This window comes from Phacochoerus africanus, chromosome 1 (genome assembly GCF_016906955.1).
Source record: "Phacochoerus africanus isolate WHEZ1 chromosome 1, ROS_Pafr_v1, whole genome shotgun sequence".
Taxonomy (NCBI): domain Eukaryota; kingdom Metazoa; phylum Chordata; class Mammalia; order Artiodactyla; family Suidae; genus Phacochoerus; species Phacochoerus africanus.
Genome location: NC_062544.1, coordinates 154,040,901 through 154,060,051, shown reverse-complemented (window position 1 = coordinate 154,060,051; position 19,151 = coordinate 154,040,901). Strand labels below are relative to the sequence as shown.

The following is a 19,151-nucleotide window of genomic DNA, read 5'->3' as shown; positions in this document are numbered from 1 at the left end:
ATAGCCGTTGTACCAATTTAAATACATTCCCACCAACAGTGTAGCAAGGTTCCCTTTTCTCCATACCCTCTCCACCATTTGTTATTTGTGGACTTATTAATGATGGTCTTTCTGACCTGTGTGAGGTGGTACCTCATAGTAGTTTTAATTTGCATTTCTCTAATAATCAGTGCTGTTGAGCATTTTTCATGGCTTGTTGGCCATCTGTATATCTCTTTGGAGAAATGTCTATTCAGGTCTTTTGCCCATGTTTTCATTGGGTTGTTGGTTTTTTTGCTGTTTTGTATAAGTTGCTTGTATATTCTAGAGATTAAGCCATTGTCAGTTGCAATATTTGAAACTATTTTCTGCCATTCTGTAAGTTGTCTTTTTCATTTTTTTGTTATGATTTCCTTTGCTTAGCAAAAGCTTGTCAGTTTGATTAGGTCCCATTGGTTTATTTTTGCTTTTATTTCTGTTGCCTTGGGAGACTGGTCTGACAAAGCATTGGTAATGTTGATATCAGAGAATGTTTTGCCTATGTTCTCTTCTAGGAATTTGATGGTATCTTGTCTTATGTTTAAGTCTTTAAGCCATTTTGAGTTTATTTTTGTGCATGGTGTGAGGTTGTGTTCCAGTTCCATTAATTTACATGCAACTGTCTAGTTTTCCCAGCACCACTTGTTGAAAAGACTGTCTTCTTCCCATTTTATATTCTTGTCTCCTTTGTTGAAGATTAATTGACTGTAGGTGTTTAGGTTATTTCTGGGTTCTCTCTTCTGTTCCATTGGTCTGTATGTATGTTTTGGTGCCAGTACCACACTGTCTTGATGACTGTGGCTTTGTAATATTGTCTGAAGTCTGGGAGAGTTCTGCCATCTGCTTAGTTTTTGTCCCTCAGGATTGTTTTAGCAATTCTGGGTCTTTTGTGGTTCCATATAAATTTTTGGATTGTTTGTTGTAGTTCTGTAAAAAATGTCATGGGTAATTTGACAGGGATTGCATTGAATCTGTAGATTGCTTTGGGTAATATGACCATTTTTACAATACTAATTTTTCTAACCCAGGAGCATGGAATATCTTTCCATTGCTTTGAATCCTCTTTAATTTCCTTGATTAATGTTTTATAGTTCTCAGCATATAAGTCTTTCACCTCCTTGGTCAGGTTTATTCCCAGGTATTTGATTTTTGGGGGTGCAATTTTAAAAGGTGTTGTATTTTTGTATTCCTTTTCTAATATTTCCTTTTTAGTATACAGAAACGCAACTGATTTCTGAATGCTAATCTTGTATCCTGCTACTTTGCTGAATTCATTTATCAGTTCACATAGTTTTTGGGTTGAGTCCTTCAGGTTTTCTATATATGGTATCATGTCATCTGCATTCAGTGACAATTTTACCTCCTCTCTTCCAATTTGGATCCCTTTTATTTCTTTCGTTTGTCTAATTGCTGTGGCTAATATTCCAATACTATGTTGAATAAAAGCAGTGAGAGTGGGCATCCTTGTCTTATTCCAGATTTTAGTGGGAAGGCTTTCAGCTTTTCTCCATTGAGTATTATATTTGCTGTGGGTTTCTCATAAATGGCTTGGATTATGTTAAGGAATGTTCCCTCAGTACCCACTTTGGTTAGAGTTTTTATCGTAAATGGATGTTGGACTTTGTCAAATGCTTTTTCTGCATCTATTGAGATGATCATGTGGTTTTTGACTTTTCTTTTGTTAATGTGGTGTATGACATTGATGGATTTGCATATGTTGAACAATTCTTATAAACCTGGGACGAATCCCACTTGGTCATGGTGTATGATCTTTTTTATATGTTGTGGGATTCAGTTGGCTAAAATTTTGTTGAGAATTTTTGCATCTATATTCATCAAAGACATTGGCCTATAGTTTTCTTTTTTGGTAGTATCTTTGCCTGGTTTTGGATTTAGGGGGATGGTGGCATCATAGAATGTTTTTGGGAGTATTCCTTCTTCTTCACCTTTTGGAACAGTTTAAGGATGATGGGTATAAGTTCTTGTTTGTATGTTTGATAGAATTCACCTGCGAAGCCATCTGGTCCTGGACTTTTATTTGTAGGGAGTGTTTTTATGGCATATTCAATTTCATTTCCAGTGATCTGTCTGTTCAGTTGATCTATTTCTTCTTGATTCAGTTTTGGCAGGCTGTAAGTCTCTAGAAAGTTGTCCATTTCTTCCAGGTTGTCAAATTTGTTGGCATATAATTGTTCATAGTATTATTATTATTTTTTTTTTGTATTTCTGCAGTACCTGTTGTGATTTCTCCTTTTTCATTTCTCATTTATTTGGGTTTTTCCTCTCCTTTTCTTGGTGAGTCTGGCCAGAGGTTTGTCGATTTGTTTACCTTTTCAAAGAACCAGCTCTTGGTTTTATTGATTTTTTTTCTTTCCTTTTTTTTTTTGAATCTCTATTTTATTGATTTCCTCTCTGATCTTTATGATTTCCATTCTTCTGCTGACTTGAGGTTTTCTTTGTTCTTCTTTTTCTAATTCATTTAGGTGGTGGGTTAAGTTGTAGATTTGAGATTTTTCTTCTTTTTTTGATAAAGGCCTGTATTGCTATGGATTTCCCTCTGAGCACTGCTTTTGCAGCATCCCATAGATTTTGAGTGGTTGTGTCTTCATTATCATTTGTCTCAAGGTATTTTTTAATTTCCTTCTTGATTTCCTTATTGACCCATTGGTTTTTTAGTAGCGTGTTGTTTAGTCTCCATGTAGTTATTTTTTTCTCATTTCTTCTCCTGTGGTTGATTTCTAGTTTCATGCCATTGTGATCCGAGAAGATACTTGAAATAATTTCTATACTCTAAATTTGTTGAGGTTGGTTTTGTGCCCTAGTATGTGATCCCTCCTTGAGAATGATCCATGTACACTTGAGAAGAATGTATATTCTGAATTTTTTGGATTTATTGTCCTGAAAATGTCAATCAAGTCTAACTTTTCTATTGTGTCCTTTAGGATCTCTGTTGCCTTATTGATTTTCTGTCTACAGGATCTGTCCATTGATGTGAGTGGTGTGTTAAAGTCTCCTACTATGATTGTATTCCCATCCCTTTCTCCTTTTATGTCTGTTAGGATGTGTTGTAGGTATCTGGGTGCTCCTATATTAGGGGCATATATATTGACGATTGCAATATCCTCTTCTTGAGTGGATCCTGTAACCATTAAATAGTGTCCTTCTTTGTCTTTCTTTATGGCCTTCATTCTAAAGTCTTTTTTTGTCTGATATGAGTATTGCAACTCCTGCTTTCCTGTCTTGTCCATTGGCATGAAGTATTTTTTCCCATCCCCTCACTTTCAATCTATGTGTGTCCTTTTCCCTAAGGTGAGTCTCTTGTAGGCAGCAGATTGTAGGTTTTTGCTTTTTTATCCAGTCAGCCACTCTGTGTCTTTTGATTGGAGCCTTCAGTCCATTGACACTTAAGGTGATTATTGATAGACATTTATTTATTGCCATTTTAAACCTTGTTTTTCAGTTGATTCTATTTTTCTCTTTTCTTCTTTTCTTTTTTTGGTTGGATGATTTCCATTTATTTTATGCTTGTGTACTTTTCTTTTTGGTTTTTGTGAATGTAGTGTTTGGTTTTGATTTGTGGTACCCCGTTTTTTTAAGTATGTTAACCCCTTCTGGTATCAGCTTGCTTTAGCCTGATAGTCCTATAGGTTCAAACACATTATTTTTAGAAAAGAATATGGAGTTTCTTACTTTCCTTCCCCACATTCTATGATTTTGAAGTCCTTTTTTAACAGCTTATCCTTTTGCTGTTCCTTGTCTTTATCATCACTTTTACAGTAGTTTTTTTCCCCCCTTTTAGTTCTGTATGCTGGCTTATTTAAGTGATTGCTTTCCAATTGTGATTTTTCTCCATCCTATATCATCTTCTTTTTTATTTAGAGTATTTCTTTGAGAATGGGTTTAGTATTGCTGTACTCTTTTAGCTTTTGGTTGTTGGAGAAATTCTTTATTTCCCCTTCTATTTTAAGTGATATTTTTGCTGAGTAGAATATTCTAGGCTGCAAATTTTTTCCATTTAGAACTTTGAATATATCTTGCCACTCTCTTCTGGCCTGTAGTGTTTCTGTAGAGAAATCAGCTGATAGCCTTATGGCGGTTCCCTTATAATTAACGCTTTGTTTTTCTCTTGCCTTTAGAATCCTCTCTTTTTCTTTACCTTTTGCCATTTTTATTATACTATGTCTTGGTGTGGGCCTGTTTGGGGTCAACTTGTTTGGGGCCCTCTGAGTTTCCTGTATCTTGATAGCTGTTTCCTTTAGATTTGGAAAGTTTTCAGACATAATTTCCTCAAATTTTTTTTTGTCTTTTTAGGGCCACACCCACGGTATATGGAGGTTCCCAGGCTAGGGGTCTAATCAGAGCTGTAACTGCCGGCCTATGCCACAGCCACAGCAACACCAGATCCAAGCTGCATCTGCAACCTACACCACAGCTCACAGCAACGCTGGATCCTTAACCCACTGAGTGAGGCCAGGGATTGAACCCACAACCTCATGGTTACTAGTTGGGTTTGTTTCCACTGTGCCACAATAGGAACTCCAGTACTTCCCTTTTGACCTCAGTGTCTCTCAGACTGCAGAGGTCTGTTTCATTGTTTTCTACTTCATGTGAATTCTGTTCTTTTAGCTGGAAATGTTTCCTGAGCTTCTTTATCTTGCTTATGTTTTTCTTTTCCTGTGAGTTTAGGGAAGCTAAACTGTAGCCTTGAAGGGCTATTTCTATGCACGAGCGCCCTTTGTATGTTGTGGGGGGTTACTATTTATTTTTGGCATGGGAGTTTGAATATTTGCTTTCTCTTTCTTCCATGTGAGTGGCTGTCATGCCAAGGGGCTGAATATGTTTCCAGGGAGAAGGAGGCAATGGGTAGGGCTAGTAGTCAGTGCCTGGTTGCTGGGCTCTTAATTGCAGCAAGGACCTACAGGAAGGTGATGCAGGCTACTCCTAGTTGCAGGGCCCTGGGAAGTGGTAATGAGCCTTAGGCAGATTTACAAGTTGCCCAGGGAGTTTGGTAGTAAATCTCTTCTATGCTTGAAGTTAAATTGACTTCCAATATAAAGGAAATAGCCATATTAATGATTTAAAAGGATTTTATGCCAACTTGAATGTATAAACTTTTAAAAAAATTTAAAAAAATATGTTGTGTTTGTTTCAGGTATACAGCAAAGTGATTCAGTTATACACATATATGTATATACACACACATATATATATTCTTTTTTCATATTCTCTTTCATTATAGGTTTTTACAAGATATTGAATATCATTCCCTGTGCTATACTGTAGGTCCTCATTGGTTATTTTATATGTAGTAGTGTGTGTATGTTATCCCAATCTCCTGATTTATCCTTCTCCCTGCCTTCCCTTTGGTACCATAAATTTGTTTTCTATGTCTGTAGTCTATTTATGTTTTGGAAATAAGTTCATTTTTTAGGTTCCACATATAATTAATATCATATTATATTTGTCTTTCTCTGGTTTACTTCACTTAGTATGATAGTCTCTAGGTCCATCCATGTTGCTGCAAATGACATTTTTTCTTTCTTTTTTTTGGCTGTCGGGTGTAGAAGTTCTCAGGCCAGGGATCGAACTCACACCACCATAGTGACTGGAGCCACAGCAGTGAAAATGCTGAATCTTAACCTGCTACGCCACCAGGGAGCTCCAGTAGCTTTGTTTGTTTGTTTGTTTATTTGACCATGTCCAGGCCAGGGATCAAACCTGAGCCACACTAGTGACAGTGCTGAATCCTTAAGTGCTAGGCCATCAGTGAACTCTATCTCATTCTTTTTTATGGCTGAGTAATATTCCATTATACATGTGTATTACATCTTCTTCATCCATTCATCTATCTATGGACGTTTAGCTTGCTTCCATGTCTTGGCTATTGTGAATAGGGCTGCTGTGGTCATTGGGGTGCCTATATCTTTTCAAATTATGTAGACTTGAAAATATAAACTTTTAAGGATATCGGTAAAATTCTCAAATGTTGCCTTCTAATATTTGTTACTTACTTGTACCTATTTAAAGTTATGTATTATTTAAATGATTTATTAAGTTTTAAAATGTTCTCTTCCACCATCACATTGCATGGAACTTTATTCAGACATTTTATAAACATCTCTGAAATCCATGTTTCCATCAGTGCAGCATTTTTGAGGCATCTAATACACTTTTTCCAACCACGCTCTATCTAATATGTGGGGAAAATGGCACTTACTGAATGCATAGATAATGTCATCTCTGGAAATTCTGCTTCTGCCCAAGCCATAAATATCCATGGTATAACATTAGGACAGTTGTGTTTTACAGTTCATCTTACACATGGATATTTGTGATCTCCATACCATAACAGATGACTTCATTATGAGGATGCTGTTCTTCATAATGATCTTTAAAGTTCTTGTTTATAATGATGTCCAGTGGTTGTCTTTGTAAGGCATATACTAAGAATAGTTATTAAATTTGTGTTCAGTTTCTTTGCTTTCTTGTTTAGAAATTTTGACAGGTGATTTCAATAAAGATTTTAAAAAACTTTTTTTTTTTCTTTTTTGGCCACCCACAGCATATGGGCCAGGGATCAGATCCGAGCCACAGTTATGACCTATGCCACAGCTGCAGCAACACCAGATCCTTTAACCCACTGTACCACACTGGGGGTGGAACCTATGTCCTGGCACAACAGAGACACTTCTGATGCCATGGGAACTCCTCAATAAAGATTTTAAACTCTCATTGATTGAGGCCATGCCAGGCCTACGTTTTCTCCAAAAAGTACTTTAAGCGCTAAAGTTTAATGTTCAAAATAAAGTGATTCTATATTCCTCCCATAATATGAAAGACTTAAACTCTTAATTATGGAAATTCCTTCTGAGAGACATTTTGGGGGAAATGGAGGGAGACTTCACACTCTATTCAGAAATCTATACTAACGATTTTGTAAATATTTTTATAAAGAACTTTTAGTACCGCGCTACCCCAGACTGATACTACCCAACACCTGTTTGTGCAGACTAGGACAGGCCAGGATGTTCTTACTAGAGTGAAGAAGTTTATGCAGCAACACATCCTTCCAGCCGAAAAGGTGAGTGTTATATAAACAAAAAGAATATATTTGTGCTCCAGGACTGTCGATGAATTACCTCTGTTATCTCTGCTTCTAGAAGTACCATGGTATCATTTCTTTGCAATCAGTCATTACCTAGGGAGTTCCTGTCATGGCTTAGTGGAAAGAATCTGACTAGGAACCATGAGGTTGCGGGTTCAATCCCTGGCCTCGCTCAGTGGATTAAGGATCCGGTGTTGCCATGAGCTGTGGTGTAGGTTGCAGACGCAGCTCAGATCCTGCAGTTGCTGTGGCTGAGGTGTAGGCTGGCAGCTGCGGCTTCCGATTAGACCCCTAGCCTGGGAACGTCCATATGCCGCAGGCGTGGCCCTACAAAGCAAAAAAATAAAAAAATCCTTACCTAGATGCTCCTCCTCACCTTAGCACTGAACTGCTACAGAACCTGACCTGGAAAAATGCCAAGCTCCTAAGAGATGCCAAAGGAATGCCACAGATAAATTGGTGGAATTAAAAGTAATTCAGCAGGAGTTAGCTGTTTGTAAAGTTGAGATCTTAAATATGTTAGAGTAAAACACTCCCTTGGGGGCCTTTTCCTAAGGCACCAATTTTCAGCCTTTTTTTTTTTTTTTTTAATGGGCCCCTCTGAGAGTTAAGAGAACAACAGACAAGAGAGACATACCCAGAAAATTTTGTATGTCATTTCAAGCCATTCACAGATACTAACACCACTCCCCCCAAAAAACTACTACTTTAAGGTATTAATTTCAGCAAATTCACTGAAATTACAGAAGTAATGTGACACATTCATTCCGATAATCAGTAATTATTAGGTAATTACTAGAGAACCATCGAAAGTAAACAGAAAGAACAAGAAGACAGAATTTATGCTTCTACAAAGCTTGTACTTTAGCATCGAAGAAGACATTAATAAGAGATGATCAATGCTGTGAAAGAAAGATAAAAGCTATTGTGAATATACGTAAAGGAAGTTTGGCGGAGTATGTGTGTAGGTAAATACCTAGTATAGGAATTGTGATTTTTGTAATTATAATGATTCTGGTCCATTTTGCCACCAGTTAGGTGGTCTTAGGCAAATAACTATCTCTCAGAGCCTCAGTTTCTTCACCTACAATATGAATACATTTTCTGTGATTCTGAGAGGTCTAGAGCTAGATGAGCAAAATCAAATAGGAAACTGAAAAGACCAAAATTCTTTATGCAAAAATGTTCAGAGTTGAGGAGTTCCCACTGTGGCACATCAGGCTAAGGATCTGGCATTGTCTCTATGGCGTAACGGGTTTGATCTCTAACCCGGCAAACGGGATTAAGGATCCGGCATTGCCACAGCTGTGATGTAGGTCACAGCTGCTGCTGGGATTCCATCCCTGGCCCAGGAACTTCCATATGTGCAGGTTCAGAGTTGATATGTGTTTAGAGAGCAGTTACTGTTGTTGCTTAAATTATATGAATAATTATTTTTTGGTGAAGATCTGGCATGAGATGGTGTTTGCTCAGAGTAGAGTAACTAAAGAAAATACTATTTAAATAAGAGGAAGTGCTTCCTAAATTAGTCACCCCTTCTATGTGTTCAGTGGTTAAGGTATCATTTTGGAGACTTTCTGCCCTAGTTAGTATATATACAATTTTGAGTTTTAAAATTCTGAACTTTTGGGTATTAAAAAGAAAATGCAATACTTTGGGTCCAAGAATGCAGACTGAAATCAGCATTTACCTCCTTCCCACCATAAATCCCCTTGAATTAACAATAAAGAAAATTTTTCTAAATGGAATTGGTAAAAGCACAAAAACAGGAGGGGTACATATCAGAGGACCAAAAGTTCGGAAAAGAGAATGGAAAATGGATTTGGAAAGCAGAAAGGATCATACCAAAGAATAAACCTTAGCAGGAAGCCACATCTCAAAAGAATTTCAAAATAAGAGAGGACTGTAGCACAGGTGGTAATCTTTTTTTTTTTTTAAAAAAAAAAACAATGGATTCCATATGATTGATCATTAAGAAGAGCAAGACTGAGAAGAAGAGAGAAATCAAGATGTTTGATTGAAGAGTGAACCTATAGTTGGTGGACTACTTAGGGTGATTTCTAACCCTTCCAGGTAGCAGTGGTGTTTGTCCCAAAGAGCTGCCAGAGTACTCTAAAAAAGAAAACGGTCTGTTTCACAGAAGCCAGGGCTTCAAGTGATGGTTAGTGCTTTAGAGAAGAGTACTCCATTTTTTAGTTTTTGGTGTTTTTTTTTTGTTTTGTTTTCTGGTAAGGGATTTGGTATAGACTCTAGCTTGCCAGTCAGCTTGCCTGATTTATTCAAACAAGAGTCAAATTGGCAGTGGAAACCAAATAACCTTGTTCTTACATTCATAAATGTAAATGAGCAATCCAGGGAAGCATGCAGCACAGAAGAGCTGTCATAAGTTGGGTTGTGATGCATCTCTAAATACCATACAGCTATTAAAATATTTACGAAAAGGGTGTTCCCTTCGTGGCTCAGTGGTTAACGAACCCAACTAGGATCCATGAAGATGTGGGTTCGATGCTTGGCCTTGCTCAGTGGGTCAAGGATATAGCGTTGCCATGAGCTGTGGTGTAGGTCAAAGACGTGGCTCAGATCCCGCATTGCTATGGCTGTGGCGGAGGCCAGCAGCTGTAGCTCCAATTCAACCCCTAGCCTAGGAACTTCCATATGCCCTATAAATAAATAAACAAACAAACAAACAAACAAACAAAACTTCCATATGCCCTAAAAATAAATAAATTAATTAAAATAAAATTTAAAAATATTTACAAAGACCTTTCAATAAAATAAAATGCTTTACGATAAATTTAAAAAGAAGTCTATAGATGTAAAGGAAAGATTGTCAACATTTTGTGTGGCAAGGAAAGCCATAACCATTTTGTGTCTGCAGATCTTTGAAATCTGGAATATATCTGTATCTCATAATGGGAGATTTTTCTTCCTTTAAAAACTCGTATCAACATCTGTAAAAACATTTATCCTGTAGAGTGTTCTGAACAATACTAATCCCTATTTGTGAAAATACACATTTGAAATGATACTTGGAGAAGGGTTATTACCTTTTTCAAAATATAGAGGGAAGCCTATAAAATTCTATCCAATATTATTACAACTACGTTTATAAAAAACTAAAACAGTTATATCTAGAAAATAAGATTGTATCATATAATACACCAACATCTTAATAGTACATATCTTTAGCTAGTAAGACTCTTGATGACTTTTTCTTAATACTTTACTTATTTTTCCAATTTTTTATAATGGGAGAAAATAAGGTTCATTTATGCTATTCTCATGACCTTTTGAAACTCCTTGGATATCATAAAGTGAGAACATAACCCATGATCTTACGGATTTTAAATTGTTAAAAGGCAATTTTTCCTGGGGTGGGGGGTTGAGAGAGGGGGAAATTGGTTAAAGGTATAAACTTCCAGTTATAAGATAGATAACTAGGGATGTAATGTACACCATGATGAATATAACTGACGCTGCTGTATGTTATATGTGAAAGGTAAGAGTTCTCATCACGAGAAAAAATTTTTTCGGTTTCTTTAATTTTTATATGAGCTGATGGGTGTTCACTAAACTTATTGTGATAGTCATTTCATTATATATGTCAAATTATTATACTGAATACCTTAGACTTATACAATGCTATATGTCAATTATATCTCAAAAAAACTGGAAGAAAAATAATGAAAAAAAGACAATTCTTTCTGTTTAAAATGGATAAGGAGTCCTAAAAATAGCATGTTAGACAGGAACTGGCAACATGACATATTACTGAGAACATACTTTTTTTGGGCTACACCCTCAGCATGCAGAAGTTCCCAGACCAGGGATCGAACCCAATCCATAGCAGTGACAATGCCTGCGAGGGACTCTGACAATACACTTTTAACATGGTGATAGCATTAGTCATATTTTCCTACTGAGTCTAATAATGAACTGTTGCTTCTCTTTTTCTAATGGACTTAAATTCCAAGTGAAAAACATATCATATTCCAAAATTATTTGTAGGCTCAGATTTAAGATTCTGAACCAACATACTCCAAAGCAGTATCTCAACTAGTGAAAGAGGAAGTTAGATGTTAAAGGTGACATTTGGGGAGAACTGATCAGGCACCAAGCATCTTTTCTGCTCTTGTTTTTCATCAGTCAACTTTTTCATACTTTAAGAATTAAAGAAAGCTTCTTTGTAATGAGTTTTATTTTTATCCATTTGCCTTTTTTTTTTTTCCTTAGGTAGTTTATTTTAATTCTAACTCCTACCATACCACAAATAGATTTTGCAGATGTCCAGAATGATAGATCTTAGAACAGGAAGTATTAAATAATACAAGTTTTTAAACAATTATGTAAGTAGCACAATTTGATTTCTCAAAACTGTAGTATCACTGAGAGGTAGTCAGAGATGGGGAATTTCTACTTGTATTGCATAACGCATTTCTTATCAAACGCAATTGTATTGACTATTTCCATGGCAATGTGAGGGATAGAAATAATAAACAACCCTAAACAGGAAATCTTCCAACTTAACTAACTTCCTGATAGAAATGACAAGTGCTCTGCATCCTGGTGCCTTTGAAAGAACCATCCTTTGTCTTCCTGAAGTTTTCACTAAATACAACAATACTCTAAACTAGCCATGGTTCTACAAAAGGAATGCTTTGGCCTATGACTTATATGACTGTAAATTGGTGGGACAGTTTTAGAATTTTGTAGTATGAAGTTTTGGCCAATGTTTATAGCTTTTCATCAAGTACTAGCCTAGGTATACAAAATGAGTACAGAGATGATTTGATAGCAAAATATTGGAGAGTGCCATTTAGTCCAATATTTTAGTTTAATTTGATTCAAGTTGCACAAATAGGCATTTTTGTTTTATGTGGCTAGTTTTTAAATTTCAATTTACCTATCTATTTTATCACTTTATTTACTATTCCTCCTTACAATTCAGATGTTTCTTCTAGGATCAAGCTCCTTTAATGAGAATCTGCTAACAAACTTTTGTCTCTCTTTTCCTTTTTTTTTTTTTTTGGACCAAGAAAAGGGAAGTAAAGATTCTCTCTGTAGCCACCATACCTTTTAACCATTTATATTTTCTTTCTCTTGAATTTCTGTGCTTCATTCAGGAAAGGAGGAAATTCTCCAGATCTTTCTTCCTGTTTATTTGTTTATTTATTTTTGGCTTTATCTTTCCACTTTTCAACCTTGTATAGAGCATTGCATCTCAAAATTTGGATTGCATTTGTATTGTCTTGGGAGCTAGTTAAGATTACAGAAGTAAGAATATAGAGGTAGACTCATTGAAGTCAACACTGGATCCTTAACCCACTGCACCACAAGAGAACTCCTGGCCTATATTCCCACGTCTGCCCTGAGTGGTGGGTTTTTGTTTTTGTTTTTGTTTTCTATTTTTTTCCACTTAGGTTTTGTTCATCAGGCATCTTGGTGGACAGGGCCTGGGCCTTTGGGTTTTACCAAGTGACTCTGATACCACGAAAGTTTGAGAACCACTGCCACTAAGTTTTTAAGTTTAATTAGGTTTTTCTTGGCCTCAAGTTGCATTCAGTTCTTTTTCAAATTTGTCTGGCTGGGTTTGATGGTCCTTTGTCATCCCTTTGATTCCTTCCTTTATTCTTAAAATCTACTAGATATACACTTTATATTCTGTATTTGGTCATGATTCTATCTGTGATCTTTGGAGAGTGTGATTCTGTTTTGTTGAACTATTGTTTTTGCTAATTCTTGCTAATGGTGGTTTGTTACCTTGAATGCTGAGTATTTTTTCATTCTGAATGCCCATTCTTTGGAATGGATTTTATCCACAAGGATTATTTAAGCCTTTAAAACAAAACAAAACAAAATAAAAAAAACCTCTTTCTTCCAGAGAGAATTTGCAGTTGCTGCTGCCAGGTGTTTTCAGGCACTGTCACCAGGAAGACTGTAAACTTAATTTTAGAGACCCATAGGTCTTTGAATTCAGATCTCAAACCTGGGTGAAGATAGGCTTCAGGTTAGAAATATTTTTGGGTATTTTTTTTTCTGTTTCATCTCTATATGACCAGTATTCCTTTTGTTTGTTTGTTTGTTTTTGGCCATGCCTGTGCATGTTGAAGTTCCCGGGCCAGGGATCCAACCCTCGCCACAGCAGAAACCCAAGCTGCTGCAGTGATAACACTGGATCCTTAAGCCACTGCCCCACAAGAGAGCTCCTGGCCTATATTCCCATGCCCAGCACTGAGGGGTGGGTTTTTGGTTTTGTTTTCTGTTTTTTTCCACTGAGGTTTTGCTCATCAGGCATCCTAGCTTTGGTGAAAGGAAGTGGTGATGGCTGATCCTCCCTCTTGCCCTCTTTGGGGCATTTGGTTTTGCCTCCTGACCCCTGTCAATGTGGCCTGTTGCAAAGTAGGGCCCAGGCTATTGTGCATCAGCCTACATCCCCCTGGGAAGCTTGGTCCCAGGGCTCTCTCACACCAGAAGAGTCAGGCTTTTTTATTCCTGGTCTCTGAGGAATGTCCTTATTTTCCTTCCATGCATTACTAGAAGTATTTTTAAAATTATTTTTAGTATTTTATGCAGCACTTTTAGTAGTATACCTGGGAGGGGATTCTATGAGTGTGACATATTGCTGAAAATGGAACACTTAAATCTTGGTATAGGATTTTGAAAGTAAATTCTCTAATATCGAGGCAAGCATAACTTTGTGAGGAACAAACATCTAGAATTTTTATACTTCTCTATCTGGTTTTAGAAAGAAATTTTATTGATTCCACAGCAACTGAAAAAGCCTCTTCACTCAAATATGTTTACTTTGGATATTAGCAGTTTATCGCATTATTTATTTTGTGTTTAACTATCGAATTTTTTCCCCTTTATATTTTAAGGAGGTAATTGAGTTCTATATTCAAAATCAAAATTCAGCAGACAAATGGAAAAAACCTTTGGTGATTGATAAACTCAAGGTAAGAAAAATAAAAGAAACTTAAAATTGGAGAATTTATATGCAGGGGTTTTTTGAGACCTTAGTTTGTTATTGCGTCTGTTGTTATAAATGTAGAAGATAATTATATCAATTATAACTTTTTTAAAAGAAAGTTAAAAATAGAACCTCTAGTATACAAATTAGGTTACATAGTGTGTAGGTATGGTATGTGATAAAGACAGCTTTTTACAGCTGTTCAAAGAAAAGAAATAGGATCAATACTACTCACTACCATCTGTCACTTAGACTGAAATTGAGGCAGGACATTTGTCCCACATGGGCTTAATCAAAATTTCATGATTTCAGATTTTAACAGCAACACATGTTAGAAATTCAAATGCACAAAATAGTATATTTGGCATAATTACACTCAATTGAAAAAGATTTTATAAGCAAATTTAGTTTTTCAACCAAATGTAAGATAGCTTGGTGGAAAAGTCATTTCTTTAACTGTTAAGAAACTGTTGATTTATAATGAATTAATAACCTCTTTGTTTTGTACATTGTAGGCTACAATGAAATAAATAGCTTTGAAATAAATAGTTCAAAAAGCATAAATACCAATATCTTTGAAAAATGTACTCTTTGGGGTCATTTTAAATTATGATCACTCTGGCATATTCATCACCTTGACAGGAAATGGCCAAAGCAGAAGGCCTGTGGAACTTGTTTTTACCAGCTGTAAGTGGTCTTAGCCAAGTGGACTATGCCTTGATTGCTGAAGAAACAGGAAAATGCTTTTTTGCTTCAGAGGTCTTTAACTGCCAAGCACCAGGTTAGTACATTATTTAAAAATGGAACTTGTCTTGGATATTTTGAGCAATGTTCAAAATTTCTGTATTTTATAAGGAAGTTTTTCTACACAAAGTCATTGATTTATAAATTTGTCTATAATTTTACTTTTCAGTTACTTTGACTTAAGTATTTAAAAATAGATCTAAAGTTCTCATTGGACTATTCTTTTGTTAAACATCATTAAGCGTATTAGTGAATAGAAGTCACCACCAAAAGGATTGGCAATATAGGTTTTCCAGTTTCCTGATCAAGTATTGAATATATCCATAGTTAGTTAGAATGGATAGAGTTTCAAATCTTTTGGTTAGCCTCATTGTCTCTCTGTTTACTCACCAATTATTTATCAGTTGCCTACTATATGTCAAGTACTGTTTTAGGAACTTGGAGTGTAACATGAAATAAAATGCACAAAGATTCCTGCCCTCATGGAGCTGACATTCTAATGGAGAGACAAAAATAAACAATAAATTAAATAAGTAAATTATGTAGTAAGTTTGAAGATGAAAAGTGCTTTGGAGAAAAACCCCAGCAAGGTAGGGGAGCTCAGGAATGCTGACAGAAAGGGAATGTGGAACAATTTAAGATGGAATGTTCAGAATAAGCTTATGGAGAAAATGATATTCAGTAAAGATTTAAAGACCATGAGAGGGTTAGCCATGCTGATATCTGGGGGGAAGCATTTTAAGCATAGAAAACAGAAAATGCAAAGACCTTAAAGAAAGCGTGTGATTGGTATATTTCAGGAAAGGCAAAGAGGTCAGTGTGGCTGATAAAGAATAGCAGAAGATATCAGAGAAAAGGGCTTTATATGTCAGGACTTAAGGGCAGGTAGGGGCTTACTTTCAATGAAATGGGGATTTAAGCAGAGAAGTGACAAAATTTAAAAAGATCCCTATGTTGAGAATTAACAAAAGGAGGAAAGGAGGTAAGCAGGGAGTCTTGTGATGGTCCTGGTGAGAGGTGATGGTGATTTGTTCTAGGGTAGTAGCAGTGGAAAGGGTGAGAGGTGGAAAGATCTAAATATACTTTGGAGGCAGAGCCAAGAGGATTTTCTGATTGGTTATATGGTATTAATGGGAAAGTCAAGGCTGCCTTCAGGGACTTTGACATGAAAAATTGGAAAGATGAAGGAAGGAGGCCAGCTTTTCTTGAAAAAGTTAATATAGAAGGAATAAACCAGGAATGTAGTCTTTAGAAGGTGTTTTGCAGACACAATTTGCAGAAGGAACCCCCTAAGGAACTTTCAAAAAAAGAAATCTAGATTTACAGGCTTCATCCTTGGAGATTCAGATTCAGGAATGTCTTTTTGTCTTTTTTTTCCAAGTTACTCTAGTTCTTTTGATGCTTCTAGTCACAGACTAGCATCTGATTAGAGAAGAATGAGAATATAGGACAGTATCCTATCGTGTCCCTGCAGAAGTTAGCCTCTTTTTGTCTTTTGTGCGTATTGTATGGCCCTGGTACTAAAGCTCTCCCAAAAAGAGTTAATGAAGGGAGGAAGTGCTAAAAAGAGATGTGTTGGATGTCAGAACAATGTCAGAGAAAACACAATCTAGTTGCCTCTCATAGTGTTTACACACTGGACTTTGACTCTCATTTATGATGGTTGACCTTGTCCCAGATACAGTTTTCTCACTTCAAAACATTGACTTATCAATTTACTGCTATACTACATTTTAATCCAATAATGAGGGTATTATAAAAGTGAATATACCTACCTATTCAGAGTTTAAGATTTTTTTTTTTTTGTCTTTTTGCTGTTTCTTGGGCCACTCCCGCGTCATATGGAGATTCCCAGGCTAGGGGTCTAATCAGAGCCGTAGCCACCAGCCTACACCAGAGCCACAGCAACACGTGATCCGAGCCACGTCTGCAACCTGCACCACAGCTCACGGCAACGCCGGATCGTCAGCCCACTGAGCAAGGGCAGGGACCGAACCCACAACCTCATGGTTCCTAGTCGGATTCGTTAACCACTGCACCACGACGGGAACTCCCAGAGTTTAGGATTTTTATCTCATCATGTGGAGAGCTATTACATCATGCCACATAGGCAGCATAATTTTGTGGAAAGAGCTGGTAGTCTTTTCTATAAAACTTTTATTCTTGGAGTTCCTGTCGTCGTGGCACAGTGGAAACAAATCCAACTAGGAACCATGAGGTTGCAGGTTCAATTCCTGGCCTTGCTCAGTGGGTTAAGGATCCAGTGTTGCTGTGAGCTGTGGTGTAGGTCACAGATGCGGCTCAGATCCCACGTCGCTGTGGCTCTGGCGTAGGCCGGTGGCTACGGCTCCAATTAAACCCCTAGCCTGGGAACCTCCATATGCCATGGGTGTAGCCCTCAAAAAAAGACAAAAGCAAAAAAAAAAAAATTTTAAACTTTTATTCTTGCCACTCATAGTATGAAACAGATTTTATATTGTGACAGTATGTAGCATATATACTTGTACATGTATGTTCATGGATGGGCGAATTTATAGAAATGAGGGGAGAGAAACATATACTACTGAAAAAAGGCTTCGTGAAACAGTAATTTCCCTTACTACAAGAATTCATATATTTTCCACTGAGCCTAATCTAATTTTTGAATTTTGATCTATTTTTATTTTTAGGGAATGCTATCCATATTCCCTTGAATCAATACTATGACACATTAATGGGTCATAATATGAAAAATAAGACATCATTGCAGATGCACCTCTACACTATTTCTCCATTCGACCTTTGAACTTTTTTACTAGATGGTCATAAACTTTTTTCTAGTGTTAACATTTCATGAGACTATCAGTTGTACTATCTAAATATCAGCTAAAAATTTTAAATTAGCAAGTGAAATACATTTCTTTGACCAAAATATGAGAAGCAATGTCCTCAGCAAATAAGATGTGTAAAACCATAGGTAGAAGACTAGGCATTTTCTCTTTGTAGTGGATAGATCTTCACAAAGGCCTTTGGGCCATTGTGTCTCAGAGCATTGTATTTGCTTTATCCAAAGCAGATAAAGAAGAGACTGTAATTGATGCCAGTTAAATACTTTGGGAGGTTTCTTAAGTGTATATGAGATGAATTTCTACTCAGGATACCCAAATTATTTCCCAAATGGAAAATAGCTTATGGGACATATATGTAGTCTTGCAATTTGTCTTTTGTTTTTTTGCCCATCCAGTCATATAGTATTGTATATTGAAATGTTGCAAATAGTCGTTTTAACTTTTTTTTTTTGTCTTTTTAGGGCTACACCTGTGGCATATGGAAGTTCCCAGGCTAGGGGTCGAATGGGAGCAGCAGCCGCCAACCAGCCACAACCACAGTAATGCCAGATCTTGCTGCATCTGCCACTTATGCCGTACCTTGCGGCAACACCAGATCCTTAACCCAATGAGCAAGGCCAGGGATCAAACCCACATCCTCATGGATACTAGTTGGATTCTTAACCCACTGAGCCACAGTGAGAACTCCATTTTAATTCTAAAGTTATCACTGGAAAATTTAGAGGCCTTTAGGCTAATTTTGGTGAAAAATTTTCTCTTTTGTGGAAGTAATTTATCTAGGCTTTTTTTTTTTCCCAACCTCTAAATGATAGCTTTGGTTTGCCATCTTCTCAGAATAAACTAATTTCTGGGAAGTTTTTATTCAATATTTACCTCATTCGAACTTCAACAAGAAACAATGAATTTACAACAAGCAAAAAAAAATTAAAAAACAATGAACTTTGTTAATTATAATGCAACTCATTTTCTCCCTTGGCTGAAAAGAATTTTAAGCTTGTGTTAATCTACTAGGAATTTTGTGCTTTTTTTTTTTTTTTGTCTTTTTGCTTTTTCTAGGGCCACTCCTGCGGCATATGGAGGTTCCCAGGCTAGGGGTCCAATCAGAGCCATAGCTGCCTGCCTGCACCAGAGCCACAGCAACACCAGACCCGAGCCGGGTCTTCGACCTACACCACAGCTCACAGCACCACCAGATCCTCAACCCACTGAGCAAGGCCAGGGATCGAACCCGCAACCTCATGGTTCCTAGTCGGATTCATCAACCACTGAGCCACGATGGGAACTCAGGAATTTTGTGCATTTTAGTATCACTTGGGCCCTTCAGGAGGGTCTGAACAGAGTACAAACATATTTTGAGAGACTTAACTTGAACTTAGCTCAGTTTTCATAGGCATTTCAGTAACTGTCCTTAGCATCATTGTAAGCAAGGATATTTAAAAAATTCTTCCTAAAGTAGTCAGTATTCAAGGGAAAGGTTTTAGATAGT

The 19,151-nt window shown here is 36.7% G+C and overlaps 1 protein-coding gene across 2 annotated transcripts in view; it reads left to right on the top strand.

The window, feature by feature from the left end:
* Window positions 1-19,151, top strand: part of ACAD11 (acyl-CoA dehydrogenase family member 11) — a 100,652-nt gene that overhangs the window by 33,521 nt on the left and 47,980 nt on the right. For both annotated transcript variants that reach the window (XM_047782767.1, XM_047782775.1), the window contains exons 9-11: window positions 6,973-7,099; window positions 14,002-14,079; window positions 14,736-14,874. In XM_047782767.1, the coding sequence (XP_047638723.1) occupies window positions 6,973-7,099; window positions 14,002-14,079; window positions 14,736-14,874 (344 nt within the window). The remainder of the gene's footprint in view (window positions 1-6,972; window positions 7,100-14,001; window positions 14,080-14,735; window positions 14,875-19,151) is intronic.